Source organism: Megalops cyprinoides, chromosome 3 (assembly GCF_013368585.1).
Source record: "Megalops cyprinoides isolate fMegCyp1 chromosome 3, fMegCyp1.pri, whole genome shotgun sequence".
NCBI classification, from domain to species: Eukaryota; Metazoa; Chordata; class Actinopteri; order Elopiformes; family Megalopidae; genus Megalops; species Megalops cyprinoides.
In genome coordinates this window covers 17595423-17616544 of record NC_050585.1, presented here as the reverse complement: position 1 = coordinate 17616544, position 21122 = coordinate 17595423, and the positions used below count along the sequence as shown (strand labels likewise).

Here is a 21122-nt window from a genome sequence, read left to right as displayed (position 1 = left end):
CTATTTTCTATCATCATAACTATTTACTGTTACTATTAATACTAATATGAAGTACTTGAGTTAGCTGATTCACTGAAAATTGAAATATTTACAGTACCATGGCAACAGCAAAAAACTACAATAAAAATGCTCTTAAAAAGAGCTTTAATGCAGCACAGACATAAATGAAATCAGTGCAAACAATCTTGCTTTGATCAGCTGTGTCAAAACTTGAAACCAAAGCTAGAAATTTGAATGATAATATGGCAATCAGCTCAATCTTTGCCCCTGCTTTCCAACAGGTGACACAAATATGATAGTGCTCATTTCTTAATGGCTATTCTTGAAACTTTTTTCCCCGGTGTTTTTCAGTTGGGAAAGATCATGCGTGGCCCCTTCCTGAAATTCGTGGCCCATGCGGCCTCCTTCACCATCTTCCTGGGCCTCCTTGTCATGAATGCTGCAGACCGCTTCGACGGCACGAAGCTGCTGCCTAACATGACAACCCATGACCACCCCATGCAGCTGTTCCGCATGAAGACTACCCCCTTCACCTGGATGGAGATGCTAATCATTTCCTGGGTCATAGGTCAGTTACCTGAGTGTGATCTTTATTCCACTAATCTACATTATTTTATTGGTTAAGGGGGATCATGCTCTGTCAATTGTGACTGTGCTTGCATGCTTTATCAAGTTAATGATCTGCTTTTGCATGAGATGATGTAAAACATAGCATAAATGTCTAATTAATGTTGTTGAAATGGTCCAAAGTATACCTTTGAACCACAAAATGACAGGGTATGACATCAATGTAAGACCCCAGTCCTCAAGCAAAAGCAGATCAGAGGTCTAACCAGATATTATTTATACATAATACAGTGGCTTGCCTCTGGCATGCATCTGCGTTCAGCTTTGAGTAGGTCATGAAATAGAACTAAATGAAACAGAAAGCTACCTGTGGCATGAGGATTGCACAGAGCTTCAGCAGACTTACAACACTGAAAAAGACCTGAAAAGTTGTGAAAGTTGAAAAGTTGTGGTCATGTCTACATAAGAACACACCATTTTGCTTTTAAAAAGGGATGTATTCAAACTCAGTTCAAGTTCACTTTGGCTCTTAGTGCTTAATTATCTATTGAAATCATGATTTTTTTAAAAGTGACATGCGCATACAAATATGCCAGTTGACTTTGTACTGTCCCCAATTATGCTTTATTGATGTAAATTTCAGAGGAAAAGGGCACTATGAACTAATCAAATTGCATCTCATTTATTCAGTACCAAAGGGGAACATTCAGCTGAAGTGCTGTAACACTGTCCTTGTGTTACAGTTCTTCATTCCTGCACAATATTTGTTGTTAATATTGTAAATATTGAAATAAAGCTTGCTATTTTTAATTTAAGGACAGACACCATAGTGATTACATTGCAAATCTTCCCCACTGGCCTCATAAGGAATTTGATACATTGACTTGAGTTATGGCCTATGGCATGAATTATCTTCTAAGGAGAATCAGCAGACAACTTACAGGCTGGGAGGAGATTTTTATGTGGAGTGGAAGCAGATGCCGTTGTGTCTTCATTATACTTCTAAAACACTCCCCTGCAGCAATAAACTTGACATTGACATTGACATTCAAAACATGACTGCATCACAATTTACACCCACACATTAAATCTCTGAAAACACAAAACACTAATTAAAGCAGATGATTATTTACAGAAATTCAATGTCATAATCCATAATCAGCACAAGTAGCCACATTTGCAGATTACATCCAGACATTTTGTCTGCTCAGATTCATGATTGAGTCACAATAGACAGCACACAATAATTTTCAGACCCTTCAAAATGCACAGTCAGTGATTTTGCTATGTGCAATCTTAAGGACAGTGCAAAAGGTTGCATGGTTTATCCACTCACACTTGGTCAACCCCTTTCATTCATTTGAAACATCTGGTCAATTTGCGTCACAGACTGTGGCTGTGAGGTCCATCTAAATAATCCCCAATGTTTTCCTCTTAGTCGTCCCATATTCTAACATCTAATCTAACATCAATGAATCAAGCAGTTGTTTCATCATTGTTAGTTTGACAACCACAAAAAATCAATAGAAAAGAAAAACAAAGAGCGCAAAGGGTTAAGGGCATAGCTGACAGACGGAATCTGGCCCTCAAAACCAGTTACATTAAAATTATGTTGTTAATTAAAGTGGTATAACACACTAGAGTGAGTCATCTTAGTGATGGAAATAGTTACAAAACGTGGCCTGTAAAGCCTGTAAACTGTCTGGCTTGACTGTGTTCTGAGAAAACACTTTGATAGTATGATCATTAGTCATGTACAGAATGATTTGCATGTATATTTGTGATCTACACAGCAGACATATGCATAATGTTATGATAAGACATAAAAACAGAACCCAACTTGATATCTCCATATGTTGGGAATAGGTAAGGCATGTATTTAAGTAATGGGGACATAATTTAAGTAAGTCTGAGGCCATCACATGACATAAAAAGCTTTGATGATGGAAATGTAGTAAGACAAAGGGGCTGTCGAACTATAGGGATATACATTTATGAGGATACATGTTTAATTTTGCTTTGTATAGAGTCCAATTTCGATTTGATTAAACACTTGGCTAAGGAGTCATTTGGATATACAAGTGCATGATGCTCCCAGTTGAAGTATTTCACACAGAAACATACAGAAACATACGCAGAAATCAACAGCAATCTCCAAGTCTCTGCAAAGCTCTTATGAATGATAATAATAAACTTTTGTTTCAAATAGAGAAATTTGGAATGGCTCCATGGCAACATATGCAAATATACATATACACATATACAAAAATTTAATACCCATGATATATTTCAGCTAAACTTGTATGATGGTGAGTATGATTTATTGAGTAGTTCATGGGTTGGGTGGCCTTGTGAAAACCTGTGTGCCTATGCTTGGGTTATCAAAGCCCAAGGCAGGGCCCACTGTGTTAGAATCAGTCTATATTCACACACACACACACACACACACACACACACACACACACACACACACACACACACACACACAGAGTAGAAGAGTAACATGCTTTTTCTTTCTAAATTTTAGAGCTTACATTCAAAAACATTACTTCCTGTCTTTTTGAGAATGATGTCCTTTTGCTTTGAAATGTAATTATGAGATGTTCCTTATGATAGAAGCTGCTGTAAGTCTGGGAAATCAGCTGTTTGTCCTTGCAAAATATGGACAGGCCCCCCACATGTTGTTATGGAAGGTTCTCTTCACCATGCATTTTTGGGAGGATTTTGGAGCAGCATTCCACCCTGGAGAGATGTGCATCATTTGCATAAACAAATCTAGCTGTCTAAGTACCTCTGTGAAGCAAGTGTCCAAAACAACGCATTAATGGGCTGCCTGACCTGTCTGCACTTCCATTTAGGGCTACATATCAAACGGGCCAATTTTATGCAAATTGAACATAAATATCTCCAAACTAGGAAGTCTGTGTCCATATCTTTTTTCCCCTCGCCATGTTAGCTTGCTTCTCTCTGATAACATGTCGTTCCCACACTGCTGTGCTTAAATTAACTCTGCATCTTTGTCAGAATATAACCCCATCCTTCCCCCCAACATCTGTCACAACAGACAAACGGTAATGCTGTGGTATACATGTGCCTGGAGGTATGAGTTTTTTCTTTTGCTATCTGCTATTCCATTCCACATATGGAAATTGTGATGAAAATAAATGGGATTTTAGAATGTAGCCGTTCCCCCAATGACTGGGAAAATGTTCATAGGAAGCATGGACCCATGAAAAAAAACCTAATATATTATAAAATTGGGCAGAAGGACAATATCCATGTCAGACTGTAATTTTCCTATGCAAAAACAGATGTGAACAGTTGGAGTCTATAGTATGCACTTCAGTGTCACAGATAATTTCACGCAACAGCTCAAACTGCATCAGAGGAAGAATATTCAATTTCTAGCTTTATAATGTTACAGTCAGAGACAGACAGCATTATTAAAAGACTCAGCCAAACATCTGAATCACAATACATTTGTCTGCGGTGATGTCTTCCTGACAGTGATGAAGAAGCTCAGGTGGGAGTGAAATCCATCCCTGTCGCACAGATGCAGGTTTAACCTGTCTGCGTAAAATGAGAGCTCTCTCTCGCAACAGTGTACACTGCTTGGGCCAGTCATCTAGTGTCACTGTGCGAGCAAAAATTCCACCCGGACGTGAGCATGGCTTCATAGTAGACCTTAACATCTCATTGTAAGTGCCTCAGACCAGTGGTCATCAGTGTGCTCGCACCAGATAGAAAACATGTGACAGTGACAAAATGTCAAACCATTTGTGTTCCCTGCTGAGTTGGTAAAGCAAGTAAGTAAACTGTATATCATCAAATTGAGCACAAGCAAAGAAAACAACAAAACGAAGCCAGAACTTGAAGGGTTAGCATGGCATTAAGTGAGCTGCACAATGGCTGCTCTCAGAGCACCACCCAGAAATGTCCCAGAAATGTGACTTTTTACAGCCCACATGTGAGGCAACAAACAATAACTTCCATGATTAGTAATGAGCTGCAGCTTCTGCCATGCCTGTGAGCAGGGCCTGTGCTGTCTGAGGTCCTTCGGTGCTGCTGTGAGTACATTCACTGCTGTCCGAGATCCTTCGGTGCTGCTGTGAGTACATTCACTGCTGTCTGAGGCCCTGCATCCCTCCTGTGAACAGGACTGGCACTGTCTGAAGTCTTGGAGTGCTGAACGGACAACAGTTGGTGTGTCCCAAACACAGCACCTGTCCCCTCTGTGTCACCCCTTCTGGTGCCATGGCAAGACCTTTCCTCATTGACATTCTGCAACCAGACCGTTCTTATGAGGGAATACCTCTAACTTCCCCATTAACAAAAACATGCAATTCAGTAATCCAGCATCATTCAATAGACAGAAATTAAATTCATGGTGGGCAATTTCATACAAGAGGGCATGAAAATAAATCTTTCAGTGGCATAATAAAATCTTTCAGTTTTTAGCATTTTGAAAAAATGATTTGTAAATAGGCAATTCTAATGTTGACTTGGATTGTACTCATAAATCTCATTCTTTTTTAGGGATGATCTGGGCAGAATGCAAGGAGATCTGGTCCCAGGGGCCTCGGGAATATCTGCTGGAACCTTGGAACTTGCTGGACTTTGGAATGCTGGCTATTTTTGTGGCATCATTCATTGCAAGGTTCATGGCCTTTTGGCATGCGCACTTAGCACAGAGCTATGTGGACAAGCACTATACAGACCTGTCGAACATAACCTTGCCCCTCGAGATAGAGTACTACAGGCTGGGTGAGTGCAACGGTAAAAGATATTTTATAATTAGTTAAGGATGTGGTGAAAGAGAGACACTATTGATAATACCTACGGATCTCTGTAACAATTTACAATGCTTTTGAATAAGTTATTTTGTATGAATCAAGTGTATTTGAAATGCTGAGATACTCCCACGTATTGCAGTGCCTGAAGATGCTCCTACTGTAAACTAGGAGATTTATTACCTGTAAGAAGACTGCAGATTTTTTAAAATCTTTGCACATTCCAAGTTTAAGTCTTCTCACTTGCCACTTTGATTCTGCCAAAACATAATAAAGCTTGTCATGTCCCATCTGACTGTCAGCAAGCTTCCAGCGATATGCTTAAATGGATAGAAATTCAAATTCCACACAGTAAGGCACAAACCATCTTACCATACAAAAATTGGAATAAATCTAAAGCTTAGCTGAGCATTTAGAGTCTGTACTTATGCATCTGAGTGATAACGGAGGACCTTTAGAGAGTGAGGGACAATAAAACTGTGGAAGTATAAGATGGAACAATGAATTTTTGACTTTGTATGAGAGTTGCAGTGGACACAATGAAGAAACCATGAACACATACCAGATTATCTTATGTTATTATAATATAATTATTTCCAAGATTCGGCTCAAATTGTTTTCCACCCCATCCAATTACAGCATTAGGATGCTGGAAAAACATTAATCAGCAGGGAGATAAATGAAAGCTATTTAGATAAACTATAATTCCCTTGTGTACTAGTGAGCGCGGGCTGTAGGATATTAAAAGCCAGAGGAATGTGCTTTAACACTGGAATTTGGGCTTTTCTGGGTTTTCACCATGATGGAAATGACAGCATCTCTTTTTTCTGTCACAGCACGCATCAAATGGCTTCCGTCGGACCCACAGCTCATTTCAGAGGGCCTGTACGCCATTGCTGTGGTCCTAAGCTTCTCCCGGATCGCGTACATCCTGCCCGCCAATGAGAGTTTCGGACCCCTGCAGATCTCGCTGGGGAGGACAGTGAAAGACATCTTCAAGTTCATGGTGATTTTTATCATGGTCTTCGTGGCCTTCATGATCGGAATGTTCAACCTCTACTCGTACTACCTGGGAGCCAAGCAGAACGACGCCTTTACAACGTGAGTGTGTGATGGCAGGTGCACCAATGGTGAGGTGGTGTAGCCTAAACATGTGCCTTTGGTGACAGTGTGTAGCAGTTAAAAATGTCACAACAGATTTTAGGAATATATGAAATATGCTGGTGGTCCTTATTCATTGCTGAGAACAATGGGGAACTTAAACAGTGGTGCTGTACAGCATGAAAAAGTGCAAATGGTGAAAATACACTTGGCCACTGGAAATCCCTTTGGTTACCATGGTCACCATGGTAAATGTCCCTTTATTGTATACAATAAGGACATGTCTGCACATTATGAATGTTAGACCATGATGAACCGTGATTCATGACCCGCCCCTCCCCCCACCTCCTCCAAACACACACACACACATTCCACCCCCACCCTGTGTGTGTATGAAATGACGCCTTTAGATCCTGGGGGTTATTGCTGAACCAGAAAATGAATGTGAATCCTGCTGCACAAAGTGAAATAAATCAGCTGGTTGGGTCAGAAGCGGGGGATGTTGTGGATAATCGATGGCATTGCCGTCGAGCTGATTCATGGAGGTTTGTCTTTGGGAAGGCCAATCGGGCAAACCTTGTGTGTGAAGGCAGCGTTTTTTTTTTCATGTTGTGAGAATTCATCTGCACTGTGGTGGAAAAACACTCTTACTCATCTCCTCTGTAAGGTCTGTTCTATAATGATGTACACCATTTAATCACCTGGGGAGATCAATAGCAGGAAGGGTTAACTCATTGTTGCCCAAATTAAAGGAGAAAATCTTAATTGCAAAATGGGGTTAAATTTTGTTAGCAGTTTACAAAAAACCTGTCAAAGGAAACCAGACTTGGGGGTCAATATCACAAATTCCATGTCAGTGAATTGTCTACAGCTATATCCATTCAGTTAAAGTGCCCTTACTTGAATCAATTGAATAATTTATTTGGTGAAAGAACCACAGAAAATGACAGTTTAAAAAATACTGTTTTGTTTTCAGAGGTCTTTGAGATTTTTTTTAGCGTAGTCTACAACATATTAATAGCTTGAACTATTTTTGGAGCAATGAGGTAATATTACACGTTATCGTGAACAGTTGCTTTGGTCAGTAAAGCAAATGAGCTTGGACATGTTGACAGCACAGTATGTAGGAATGGAGAAATTGCGGTTTCAGAGGAAATCCAGTGCAGCTGAAGAAACTGTAATGGGTGGCATTAGAGCTGAAATAAACTGAACTGAAAGTGTAGGATATTGTCTTCTCCCTGATTTCAAAAGCATAGTCTGCTCAGAGCCTGTAGTCCTGGTTAAGTCTCTGATTCCTGATTTGAACAGGAAAGACCTCATGTACTTTTTTGATCCAGATTTTACTCCCACACAGATGGTAATCCGGCTATAGAAGTCAATACTGAGTGTAACCTTTTGGATTTTAATGTTCATGTTGACAGTCGTGTCAAAAATGAGCTTGACTGGCCGACCTCCTGAAACTCAGATGAAAGAGAAAGTACAGAGTGTGCACTATGTTCTGTGGTTGCTGGTATCACTCCAGTGCCTTTGCAAGGTCGAAACAGGAATACATTTGCAGCGCATATTCCTCAGGGAGTAACAAATCAATAAGTGAGTCCATAGATGATTTGGTGGGTCTGAGTCTGAAGACCCATTTTCTTCCAAGGTCTAAAGGTACATCTCCTAGTGTGTCCAAGGTCAAATCAGTGAATGGATGTCACTACTCTCAAGAGAAAGTATGCTAATATATGATAATCCCAGCTACCCAAAATGGAAATACACGTAAAGGATGTTTTCATAAATGTCAAAACGTATGGCATATACATAATACAAAATACATAAACGATTGTCACACACAATTTTGTCATATTATCCATGTAAGTCAAAATAAATTAAAATATATAATGAAGGGAATTTATTAATAAATCTCACTATAGATGCATGAGATTACATTATCTGTAATACTTTGTTTATTTTTTTGACAAAGGCTTTTCTCCAGGGTGACTGACACAGCTTACATGTTGTATGTTAGCCATTTATTATGCATTTATATTTACTGAATGTGGTAAATGCACCTGGGAAATGCACCTCTCTCCAGGCTGCAGTCACATATTAAACGTATGAGAACAGCAAAAAGGATCTCATTGTGAAACGATCGCCATTTGTATTCACGACAAAATAATATTCCAATGTGGTACATATGGAGGAGAGTTCCTCTCCAGCAACAGTCTGAAGCTGTTCCCTTAGTCTGCTTCTGTTTACTGGCTGGCCACGCACCAGTGAGTTGCATAAAGAAAATATTCACAAACCACGCCAGGGACTTTGAAAAGTGCACATATATTGCAGCAATCCAGTATGTGCAACAAGCAAATCAGTTAGAATTTTTTTTTTAGTTCAAACGTTTTTCTTTTGAAATTTCTTGTATTTAAAATACAGTGATGTATACTCATGAGACCACATTTTCCGGGATGTCTTTTAGGTAAAAATAGACTCAATAGTTGTTAATGCTTTAGAGTGTTGTATTTTTCACATTCCTCATTATTATTCACCATTCTGATAACAGCACAAATGTGTGAACCATTTCTCTTTTCAGAGGGTGCGATTAAACACTCTCCCCTTTTCTTTCCCCTTTCTTTCATGTGCAGTGTTGAAGAAAGCTTCAAGACATTATTTTGGGCCATATTTGGACTCTCTGAAGTGAAGTCTGTTGTCATTAACAATGGGCACAAGTTCATTGAAAACATCGGCTACGTCCTGTATGGAGTTTACAACGTCACGATGGTGATCGTCCTGCTTAACATGCTAATCGCCATGATAAACAGCTCTTTCCAGGAAATCGAGGTAATGCCCTCAGTGCCTGCACTCCTCTGTGTCAGCCATGGTCTGAGGCTTAGATTCTGTCCTTGGGCGCCACATCCAATGCAATTAATTGAATGTAATTCTACGTATTGAGAGCCATTTTAATCAAACCTGCATATGGAGACAGGAAATTGATTTGCGCTGTGAGATAATCTAAGATATTTTTGGTTCTTACCTGTTGCCCGTAAAACTTACAGACGGGGCAAAGAGCTTTTGATGTCGTTTTTGTAGCGCTCAGCAGAACTTTTATTCTGTGTTGCTGACAGGCATTTTTGTAGAGGCCTGTTATTGGTTGGCATGGCAGGAGCTACACTAGGAAGCTTTGCGATTGCAGTTTTGTAATCTGATGGCCACTGCTTGACTCTAGTGTAGAAAGTGGTGCATTGTTTTGCAGTCTTTTGCTGAATGTGCAAGGTGGCACTTGTAGGAATGCTGGTCTACTGGTACTGGTATTTTGTGTGAGATGCAGCTACTTCGTTTCTGCATCTTGCTAATTCGGAAAACAGGCAGCCCTCCCCCTGAACTTTAGCCATCGGGTTCAGTCTGTGCTCAGAACGAGTGTGTCAGCACCTCCGCCTGAGGTCCTCCTGTTCTGTGTGTTTTCCCCTGTCTGTCTTCGTGGGTGTGTCTTTATTTTTGTGTTTGTTGTTGTCTTGCATGTGCTTTTGTTTACTGACGCCGTGTGCTCCATCATCCCGCCTCCTGTCCTGCCGGTCCGCCCTCCTGCCACACCCACCACCTGAGTCTCATTCTACTCACCCGCTTCCTGTTTTGTCATCAGTAGTCTGTGTATTTAAACCTCCCTGTTTTCCCACTTCTTTGTCATATTGTTTTGTTCAAGCCTTTGTTCCTGTTTGCCTATCTGATCCCCTGTTGATGAACTCTGCCTGTACCAGGATTCTGATTTTGCCTCACGATTTTTGGATTGATTGTGTGTGTTCCGACCCTCTTGACTTTATACCTTGGACTGTTTTATGACCTCAATTTTTGGCTCTGACCTGTCATTAAACACAGACTTTTCCCTGGTCTGATCTGCATCTGGATCCTTGTCTCAGATCCCTGTCAGAGTACTCTGGCTGACTGAATCATTTGGACATGGAGGATGAAAGCTGACTAATTAAAAAAATAATGAATGGATAAATGAATGAATGCATTAATCCAGACATAATTCAATGCATAAATAAAATTCTTTTATTTTCATTTCTGCATTTCTACATTCATTTATTCCTGTGTTTCTTGGTCCAATATGTTGAAAACATGGGCCATCCTAAACTGTTTTTTACTCACTGTTGATCGATTGCATACGGCTAGGTGTACCAGGCATAAGCAACCAACATGTTGATTGACTTTATTTGCTGTACTGCCATGAATGTTCCAAACCTGCTCTCTAAAATGCTACAGAATGTGGGGGACCAACCCGATAACTGTAACTCCAGGGCTGTTAGTTTGATAGTACTACTAACATCATGTACCAGCTCTTTATCTAACTAAATACTGTAGGTGTTCGATGGTAGGTGCTAGTGCATAGCTAGTCAGCTAGTTTGCCAGCATGTGTTGACTTTGCCTATTCATTTTCTCTGCAGTAGCAAGTCCACCAGAACCATCAGCTAGGATCGTGTCACCCAGAAACACAGTGGGTGGTAGATCCTTAAGAAGCAGGAGACAGTTTGTGATGCAAAAACAAAGGCTTTGGAATAGTTTATTTTGGCCCGATAAAAATCTCAGATTGTCTTTACTACTTGTGAAGCTTGGGTTTTTGCAATCTCTATGGTTAATGCATCCTACCCCACCCAATAAATAAATAAATAGATAATAAATAAATATGGATCATATATATATTTCCTCATCTTATTTATTTATTTAAGGTCTATATTCTTATTTATTTACTTATTATACACATTTAATTATTTATTGATGCATATACTCTCAGCATTTATTTATGTATTTATTTAAACATGTATTTCATCATCATCGTCAAAGCTTTATTAAGGACACATACACGGTCCATAGCACAAAAAAACAAACAATGAAACAAACAAAAACAAACAAATACAAAGAAGAAAAGAAAAGAAAAAAAATATTTATTCATTTTTAAATAAGCCAGCTTTCATCCTCCATACTCAGGGGCCACACAATGCCGTAGGAAAATTGTCTGTCTTTGCTGGACTCTCTGAATTCTCCAGTGAGAGTCAACACTGAGGAAAGAATGAAAAAGTACCAATTGAAAAATATCTCCTGGTCTCCCCTCCTTTGTCCTCAACATTCCACTTTACGATCCCAGCTGCACACTGTCTGGGTAAACCGGATAGTCCATTCTATTACCCAGTATCTTTTCTATGGATGTCTTAATTGGATTTAGATTATGTATCTGCTCCAAATGTCTTTCCCCCTGCTTCCTCTGAATTCCAAATGAACTGAAGATAGTGTATGTGAAAAATGAGAAAATACTTTTCCAGTTGATGCACAAAATTATATGCGTTTTATCATGTTCCATACTTTGTGATCACGCATAACTAAGCAATAACTTGCGCTTATACATATTCACAAATACATTTCACAGATGACAGGTCTGCTGTTGTTCCAATGCAAACAAGTGCACCATACTCAAGACAGCAGTATCTGTCTGTTTTTCTGTCTCTCTCTCTCTCTCTCTCTCTCTCTCTCCCTCACTGTGGCCAAGTGCAGGATGATGCTGATGTGGAGTGGAAGTTCGCCAGGTCTAAGCTCTGGTTCTCCTACTTTGAGGAGGGGAGGACACTTCCTGTCCCCTTCAATTTGGTCCCAAGCCCCAAGTCCATCGTCTGCCTGGTTCTGCGCATCAGGGACATCCTGCTGCTTCTGCTGCACAGACAGGAACAGGGCGGGAAGGGCGACGCCGAGCTGAACGAGGTGAGCTGCGCCCGCTCCCCACCTGAGCGCTGTGCCTCAGCTCCTCCACCCCGCCGCTGACTGTATATGTCTTTGATCCCTGTTTGTGTGCCTTCACCTTCACATTATTGTCATTTAGCAGATGCTCTTATCCAGTGTGACTTACATAGGTTACAGTCTTTTTACACATTATCCATTTATACAGCTGGATAGTTACTGTTGGTTAAGTACCTTCCCAAGGGCACAGCAGCAGTCCTCTAGCAGGGAACTGAACCAGCAACCTTTCAGTTTTGAGCCCCGCCTCTTACCACAATGCTACACTGTCGCCCCTTTTCACCAAAGGGCACCCTGCAAGGGGGTGAAAGTGTGTCCCAGTGTTTAAGCACAGGGCTCGCAACTCAGAGGCTAATATTAAAATTCATAGTCTCCAGCCACTGTACCCACAAGTATGTTAGGTAAACTTTGCTGCTTTGGTACATGTCCAGGTGTATGAGAGTCTCCCTGGGAAGGATGTGGACTAAGCAGACAAATAATGAACATATAGTAGTATATGGGGGCATATATGGTGGGCTTGAACGTTGATGGTTGCAGGTAGGGAACTATGGTTGTAGCACAGCGCTTAACCCACACTCATCTGTGTGGTGTACTCAAACTATAAAAAGAGAGTGCATGTAATGAGAGCTATTCAGGTCACCAATGTAAAAAATAACAGTAACACACCAATCCAATGTGCTTTCTATGATAAAAATAGCTTGCATGATAAAGGAACACTGAAACAATAAGTCAGGGGCCTGGTAAGAATTTATATTTCTAGTATATGCCATATTACATGCATGCATTAATCCGTGCTTTGAGTTAGTCATTAAGAACACCTGTCTGTGGCTCCAAACAGCAATATGACAAGTATTATGGTTAAAGGCTCCCCCTTCTGGTCAGATGAGTCAATACAAACAGTAACTAGGGGGAAAAAACTTATGGGATGAGGTGCTTGAGGTCTGTTTAGATCTGATGGGTTAGGAATGTTTAGAAATGTTTACTCCAGCAAAGGTGATTGCTAATGGCTGGTTTAGACAGTGTGCTTTGATAGCTGACCCAAGCATGCTGTTGACATCTGGGAAATGTCCTTAAGCACTCATGTTGTCAGTACAGTTTTAATATTAGACTCGTTTTCATTTTCTTTCTCTTCCTTTTCCTTTCTGTTTTCCTTTTTCTTTTTCGTACATGAAATAAATTACACAAAAGTTTATTTAAATATTTACAATAATTACTATATTTTAACAGCCTTTTTTTCGCAGATGGCCATATTTTTCCTGCATTGATTGAGATGGAGCTGAAATAATTTGGAAGAAGTTGGTTTCAATTAGAGTTGCATGTTTGGTTGCTGCTTCAAATTAGCCATGTGGGTGGCTGATTAAGAGAGAGTTTCATTATTTTCATTACTTGATTTAGTTCTGAAGTGAAGGTATTTATCCCAGATCAATGTCTAATTCAATTATATTTATACCCCAAACTTTAATGTCTCTTCTGAGAATTGGAGTCATCCTATGCACTTTGGAAACCATTGACCCTGTGGATCTTTCATCATTTCAGCTAGGTGAAAACAAGGATACAGCTGACAGAAGCTCACCTTGTCCAAGCCGGTACCAGGTAGGTGATGTATTCCTCCTGTTTTTCATTACATACACAGCATTGCTGTTAGCTGAACTTCACAATAAACATTGTTGCAAATATCATATTGTTATCTGATGTTGTCTGACAATGCTGTGTTCCACAGAAGATAATGAAGCGCCTCATCAAACGCTACATTCTCAAGGCCCAGATTGATAAGGAGAGCGATGAAGTGAACGAAGGTACATTTGTGTTAGCTTTTAACTGCTTTCCTCCATGAGCCGCACTCTACAGCGAATGTACCTGAAAAGTGATGTCATTTCCTCTGTATCACTGCCTTGGCTTCCGTTCAGGCTAGCTGCAAAGCTCTTTGTCCTTAATTTTCCATAACACACTAGTCAATGTTTCATTGTAAAGGTTAAGTACAAAAGAGGGTAAGGCGTTGGGCTTGTAACCCAAAGGTTTCACCCCTGTTGCTGTTGCTGTTACTTAACATAAGCTGCTTCAGGAAATTTTCCAGCTTGTATTACTGGTTAAAATGGGAACTATGCCATTCGCAGTGGATAATGACATCTACTAAGCAAATAAATAATAAACTGCTGCTGAAGCTACTAATAATATTAGCATTAATAAAGAATACATAATTTTTGATTTGACATTACTTTGACGTTACTTTCATTGACCGCTGAATGATTATGTGTTTGAAAAAGGGAGCCTTACTTTAATCCATTAGTTAGGCTGGAGTGGAGCTGGGCCACTGCGCCTGTGCTCACTGTGTGAGCGGAGGCCAGAGGGTTCGAAGCAGTGCTGCATCATGGGTAATGCCGATGTCTCCTTGTGCTGCTCCATCCCCGTCTCTGTGTCACAGGTGAGCTGAAGGAAATCAAGCAGGACATCTCCAGCTTGCGCTACGAGCTCCTGGAGGAGAAGTCCCACAGCATGGAGGACCTGGCCGAACTTGTGAGGAGGCTAGGAGAGAAGCTGGCCACTGAACCCAAACACCAGTAACACCCCCCCCCCTCCTCCCCTCACAGGGGGAAGCTCATCCCCACTGACCTGCAGAAACTGTCAGGCATGGGAATGTGCAACAATGACTCCACGGTGAAGCACACTGCTGAAATGCCTGGGGGAGGCAATCCCAGTGTATCACATAGAATCAGAAAGAATTAACATGCAGCAGGTTTGCTTGTGCCCTGTGCCCAATACTGTACATTGTAAAGTAACCCACTGCCTACATTTGCTTTTACATTGGTCATTTCTCAGTGCCAATCCTCTAACTGTGTTTTTTGCTACATTTTAGTAGTCCAAGACAGAACTATTATCATTTCCATAAAAAATGGAATAATCAATGTCATTAAAGCTGCCTACACAAAACTCACCATCAGGTGTTAAGACATGCTGTGAAGCCAGGAGACAACAGGTCAAACGTTGTCAGTGAGATTATTTCAATCCATAAAAGGCAACTCAAGCCATATTCTCTTATTGCAGTTGCATTAAAGTGCTCGGCCAGGTTTCTGCACATTAGTGCCCAGTCTCTTTGCATTCCTAAAGGGAGTTGTTTGAAGAACCAAATATTTTATACTTATATGTTACTCTCGGGGAATAAACTACATTTCATCAAAGACCATTTCTTGTTTGATGTAGTTCCTCATTGCATACTGCTTTCACCAATTTTGCTTTTTTTTTTTCATCCAACAGCTAGAACCTTTGAGATGTATTGCATATTTATGCACATAATCTATAACTCTTTAAAGTTCAATATTAAACAGTGGACAAAAGGTTTAACCCTTCTAGCATAAAGATAAATAATAACACATAAAATACATAAAACATGGGCATCTTTTTAGTCTTTCATAACACACTAATTCTTTAACTTTCAATAAAAACTGTTGTGCTTTTTCCATTGCCTACACAATGTGAGAAGGCTGGGTAGTGTAGAAATCCACAGCAAAAAGAAATTATAATGAAACAATGTTACACTAAACTTTGACGGTAGTAGGAAATATAATAAAACAGGCAATAAATATGCAGGGACTCCTTTTTAATGACTTGAAAACACTAGAAGTACTTAAAAAGTGATGTCACAAATCCACAGTGTTCCGGCTCCCACTCACACATTACACTGACCTCTAAACTACTTCGATCTGTAGAGTGGGACCATTTACAATTGGCCAATCAGAAATGCAGCTTGCCAACCACACCGGTATACTGTACACAAACAACAGTGTACAGTAAACTTATACAATTTATGGATGACATCTTAATTTCCTTAATCCACACATTAGAACACTGATGGGTTGTCTGGTTGCAGCCAGCCATGAGCCTATAGACCGCATATTTTTTATTTTATGAATAACAACACATTTGCACACATAAATTTTACATACTACACATCAATTATATTCTTGCTCTGGTGTTAGAGCATTGTTCTAGGAAATACCATTTTAGAAAGTGGCTAAAATGTTTCATAGATTAGTCGACATTAAGTTGACATTATTTGTCAATATCTATGACCATCAAGATCACAATGGCATGTGTAAGGCTACCAGAAATGAACCTGTAGGACAATTTCAGCATTTGGGATTGACTGGGATTGACTATAACAAACTAGTCATAGGAAATCTAGTGTGAGGATGTGTAACTTCCTAAAGTTTGACTGCATTGAAGATTACCAGTGATTTTTCTTTACAGATGTCAGTTATACATGCATAATAAAATGATAAAAGGATGAAACAATTCTCTGTGACAAGAGTAGAATGTGACATATGCTACATATTTATTGATGCTGAAATATGTGTCATGTTTTTAGGTACAATATTTCTGAATTTGTACTCAAAATCTATATGGTGTACTATGATAAAAAGCATACCTAGCGTACTTAGCACAATTACTTTTCATTTTACCCTGTCTAGTGTGAAATACACCATTGTTGTGCAGTTTAAAGACATTACTTGTGTCCTACAATTTATTACCAACAGCAGTGTACAATCCTGTTCTGTATTCTGCACCTGTAACACCAATGTATTCTCCAGTAAATTAAGATCTGTTGCAAAGTGTTGTGACGTGTACACTGTACACTGTACATACACTCACTAGCACTGAAGATGTTCAACATCAGTACGGGCTACATAGCTTTGTATGATTGTGCTTATGCAATAATTTGCCTCGCTTACATTACAGTTGGCAGTATGTACAGTATTGTTATATCTGTTGTGTATCCTCCCCTGGTGAGCAAATGTTATGACTTGAGGAGATTATAGAATGGATGTAAAGGCAAGTTGACATTTCTTTTTTCTATCATTAAAACAATTATTTTGGAGAAGATGTTATCCATGGGTGTGGATTATTACCTTGCATCATGGACTGGGCCTGATACAGTTGGATTGGCTAAACATTCCTATTTCCCTCAGTACATTTCCTTCTTATGTTCTTATGACACTGAAACAAGGAATTATTCTCTTTCTAATGCTACAAGTGGATTGCTTTTAACACTTGACTTGGCTTAATATATGTAAGGCAGAATAGAACTGCAACAAAATGTATAATAATTTCTGAGGATATTTTCGTAATTAAGGTCAAGAAGCAGTCAAACCATGCCACCACCATCCACACGGAGGTGCTGTTGACACTTCACAAATAAACAGGTAACTTTAAGATGTAACATAACCCAATTTAAAAGGTGAATGGGATGGTGTTTTTGTTAAATATCTAAAAGAATACATAACCCAATGTATTATAATGGGTATTGCATGTAAATTTCATAACAGAATATAAAAGTTTAAAAAAATCCATTCTTTGCTAAAACCTTGAATGGATGTGTTTCACTGTAGACTCAATGTCCATGACAACAAAAGCAACAACAGTTAGATTTAGAAGATTGGGAAATTATAGCCACTTACAGTCATTAAAGGGTCTTGTTTCACACAAAAGGATTTATAGAAATTAAATACATCACTGTGATCTTTATTTAGCAAAAATGTGTGGCCATCTGGGAAAACCCTTCATATGGTGATAATTTGACTTAACTGTTTGTAGTTCTGAAAACTATGTAATTTGCCCTAAAGTATGATCTCTTTGAATTATGAAGGTGTCTCAATCAGAACTAAAGGTATGTCATTTTCCTTATTGTTACCATAAATCACAGTGCTTGGAACCAGACATCAGATTTACAATACTCACAGTGATTAACAATGAACTGAAGAAGCGCTATATTAGAACTGGCATAAGGACTGGTGCCGCACATAGGAAGGGTAAAATTTCCGGGAACCAAGTTGAAACCAGGACAAGTCCACTATTTGTTAGTGAGCGATTGTACACTTTTGACAGGAACAGGTAAGGGGAGGCAGTGAGGACAAGAGGAGGATTTGTGACATCTGGCCATGGATTAGATTGGGTTAGATTGCCAGGTGGCCAGAAGCTCAGTCTTCATGCAAGGCTGTAGGTGCTGATAATGGGCTTGACTGTCCCGAAAGCATTAGCCAATGATAGAGTGTGCTTTGAAAGCAGATCATGGCCTTCACAACAAGGCAGGGAATTCAGAGAGCAATGGGACACCAAACCTTTTAAAACACTTCAGTGTCCCCTCTGCTGCTGTTCCACAGTAATCACCACAGAGATGTTTCATGGGCATCTCACATGCACACACACACACACACACACACACACACTCTAACACACAAAAAAAATCATCTGAGCAGAAGAAAGTGCAGGTTTCACCCAGCCCATATTGTAATCAGTGACACCACCAGCCAAGGCTCACAAGCTCAGGCAGACAGACATGGAAGATAAAGACAGTAGTGCTTACATCATGAATGACACAAGTATACACCATCTGATTAGGGCACTGTCCTTCATGACGCAACTCACTCATGGACTCTCAGTGATGTGCACAAGCATATATGTGGACATGGGAATGCACATGCTATTTTCTATCATGTTTGCAGAGCGGGCAAACCAATTATGCAGGGGTTCCTCAGTTGTTTTCATGGAAAGCATTCTTACATGTTCACATTTTAACAACATTTTAAAAAATAGAAAAAAAAAACCTATGGTGTAAAATGAATACCTCCCTTAATACACGAATCTCTCACTTGGATTGAAAACTGGTTGTCAAGGTAACAAGAAATTGCGTTCAAAGATGCGAGACCTGGTGAAAAGAAGATTCGCCTCCTTTCAGGTCGGTGTGACATACAATCGCCTGCTCTTAAGGGGATAGGAGGGAGAGAATAATTATTTGAGTTACACATAAAAAGATTACTTGGTTTTATCCCCTTACATTGTTTCAGGCCACTTTAAGCCCAAAGATTAACCATCAAAATTTCAATCTGAAATTTAATTTATTATATTCAAGTTTTGGTTCTTAATTGCATATTATAATTCTTGTGTGTCTTTGCATGTGAGTTTGGCAGGCAGGCGAGGAGTCCAAAAAGAACAGGAGTCTGTTGATGCCGTTGGAGTAAGAGGTGACAAATCAATGGAATGCATTCTATCAAGTATGACAGCCACGGGGGGTGCATTTCATGATTAATTACCTGGGAAAAGACAGCTCCCTATAGTATCATACAGAGCTTTAAGCCTCATTTTCAATAAATATGTTCTTACCTGTCTTGCTCCACAAGATGGAGAAAACCACTTTACCACAAATGTATGGATCTATTTGTCATGATGATGTTCTGCTTTATTTTATTTGCAGTTACATGACAAAATGGCATCTAGTTTCTTAAATAATAGCAACGATGCACAAGGACATCCTATGAGGAGTGCGTAAATTACTAGCCTCCAAGACCCTAGTCTTTGTTCCAGTTCAATTCTCAACTACATAACTGGGGCCATTAAATGAATGGATGTGTCAATCACCCGATGTTCCTGGGTAAAGTCAGCTACTGGCAGGAAGGTATAATTGAAACATTCAGTACTGTCAACACTTAGGATCTGGAGTCATTATCACCTTCTGTCCTCACTTGTCTTCTAAACAAATTCTAAACATATGGAAAAAACACTGAAATGTCTGAAAAGTACTGAGGCAGTGATTGTGATGTCCAAAGGTTGTTGGAATTTAAATGCAACAGAAGATTGTCCACTTTTCCAAAAAGACAAACATCTTAACTCCTCCCTGAACTCCACCTAACAGTCTCCCTTCTTCAACTTCCACCATTTGATCCTTGGCTCTGTCTTCACTCTCTTCCTCTTCTTGATCTCCAAAGCCATCCTACAGACCACCATCCGATGCTGCCTAGCTACATTCTCCCCTGTCAACACCTTACAGTCTCCTGTCTCTTTCAGATTGCACCTCCTGCATAGGATATAGTCCACTTGTGTGTGCACCTTCCACCACTCTTCCGCCACCCTGTGTTCCTCCCTCTTCTTGAAATACATATTCACCACAGCCATTTCAAAATCCACCACCATCTGACCTTCCACATTCCTCTCCTTGACACCATACCTACCCATCACCTCCTCATCACCTCTGTTCCCTTCACCAACATGCCCATTGAAGTCCACTCCAATCACCACTCTCTCCTCCTTGGGTACACTCTCCACCACTTCATTCAACTCGCACCAGAATTCTTCTTTCTCTTCCATCTCACACCCAACTTGCGGGGCATATGCGCTGACAACATTCATCATCACACCTTCAATTTCCAGCTTCATACTCATCACTCTGTCCGACACTCTCCTCACCTCCAAAACACTCGACGTACTCTTCCTTCAGGATAACCCCTACCCCATTTCTCCTCCCATCCACACCATGGTAGAACAGTTTGAACCCACCTCCAATGCTCCTCGCCTTCTACCTGGTCTCTTGCAGAGCACATACTACCCACAAAATAAAGCAGTCCTGGAACCAAGATGAACCTTTTCAATACTTCTGACTAAAATGGTACAAATTAAAAATGTCAGTGGACCATCAAATACTGTATTTTTCTTTCACGTTATTCATCAGGGAGATAACACGGCATAAGCCAATAAGCCAAAATACAAGCTTGTACATACATGTTAGCCATATGAATAACAATATTTGAAAGCGTCATTGAGTACAGTTTTACCCCTGATTTAATAATTTCAAGATTTTTACCTCTGATTCACTAATTTCAGGAATGCGTTGTACCTACAGGGCACATGCTGATATGTTCTAATAGAACACCATGTGACAGGGGACATAATTTGCAGACATTTATGCACATATGTGAGCACATTAGGGTAGCCAAATTAATGGTACTAGAATGTTCATTGATGGCCAATCTGTGCCTCCAAGTTTCAGTCAACAGAAAATAATATGCTGTTTAAAGAAAGTAAGTGTTGAACATTTCATTGATAGGCTAATTGTGCATGGTTACTAAACAAACTGGA

General features: G+C 39.9%; 1 protein-coding gene across 1 annotated transcript in view; it reads left to right on the top strand.

Annotated features, from left to right (window-relative positions):
- The window catches only part of trpc6a (transient receptor potential cation channel, subfamily C, member 6a), a 30377-nt gene extending 14918 nt beyond the window's left edge, over nt 1-15459 (top strand). Inside the window, exons 5-12 of the mRNA XM_036523655.1 lie at nt 352-568; nt 5104-5331; nt 6194-6458; nt 9083-9278; nt 11982-12185; nt 13755-13811; nt 13939-14014; nt 14641-15459. Of these exons, the coding sequence (XP_036379548.1) occupies nt 352-568; nt 5104-5331; nt 6194-6458; nt 9083-9278; nt 11982-12185; nt 13755-13811; nt 13939-14014; nt 14641-14780 (1383 nt within the window). The 3' untranslated portion in view covers nt 14781-15459. The remainder of the gene's footprint in view (nt 1-351; nt 569-5103; nt 5332-6193; nt 6459-9082; nt 9279-11981; nt 12186-13754; nt 13812-13938; nt 14015-14640) is intronic.
- Nucleotides 15460-21122: the final 5663 nt, after the last annotated feature.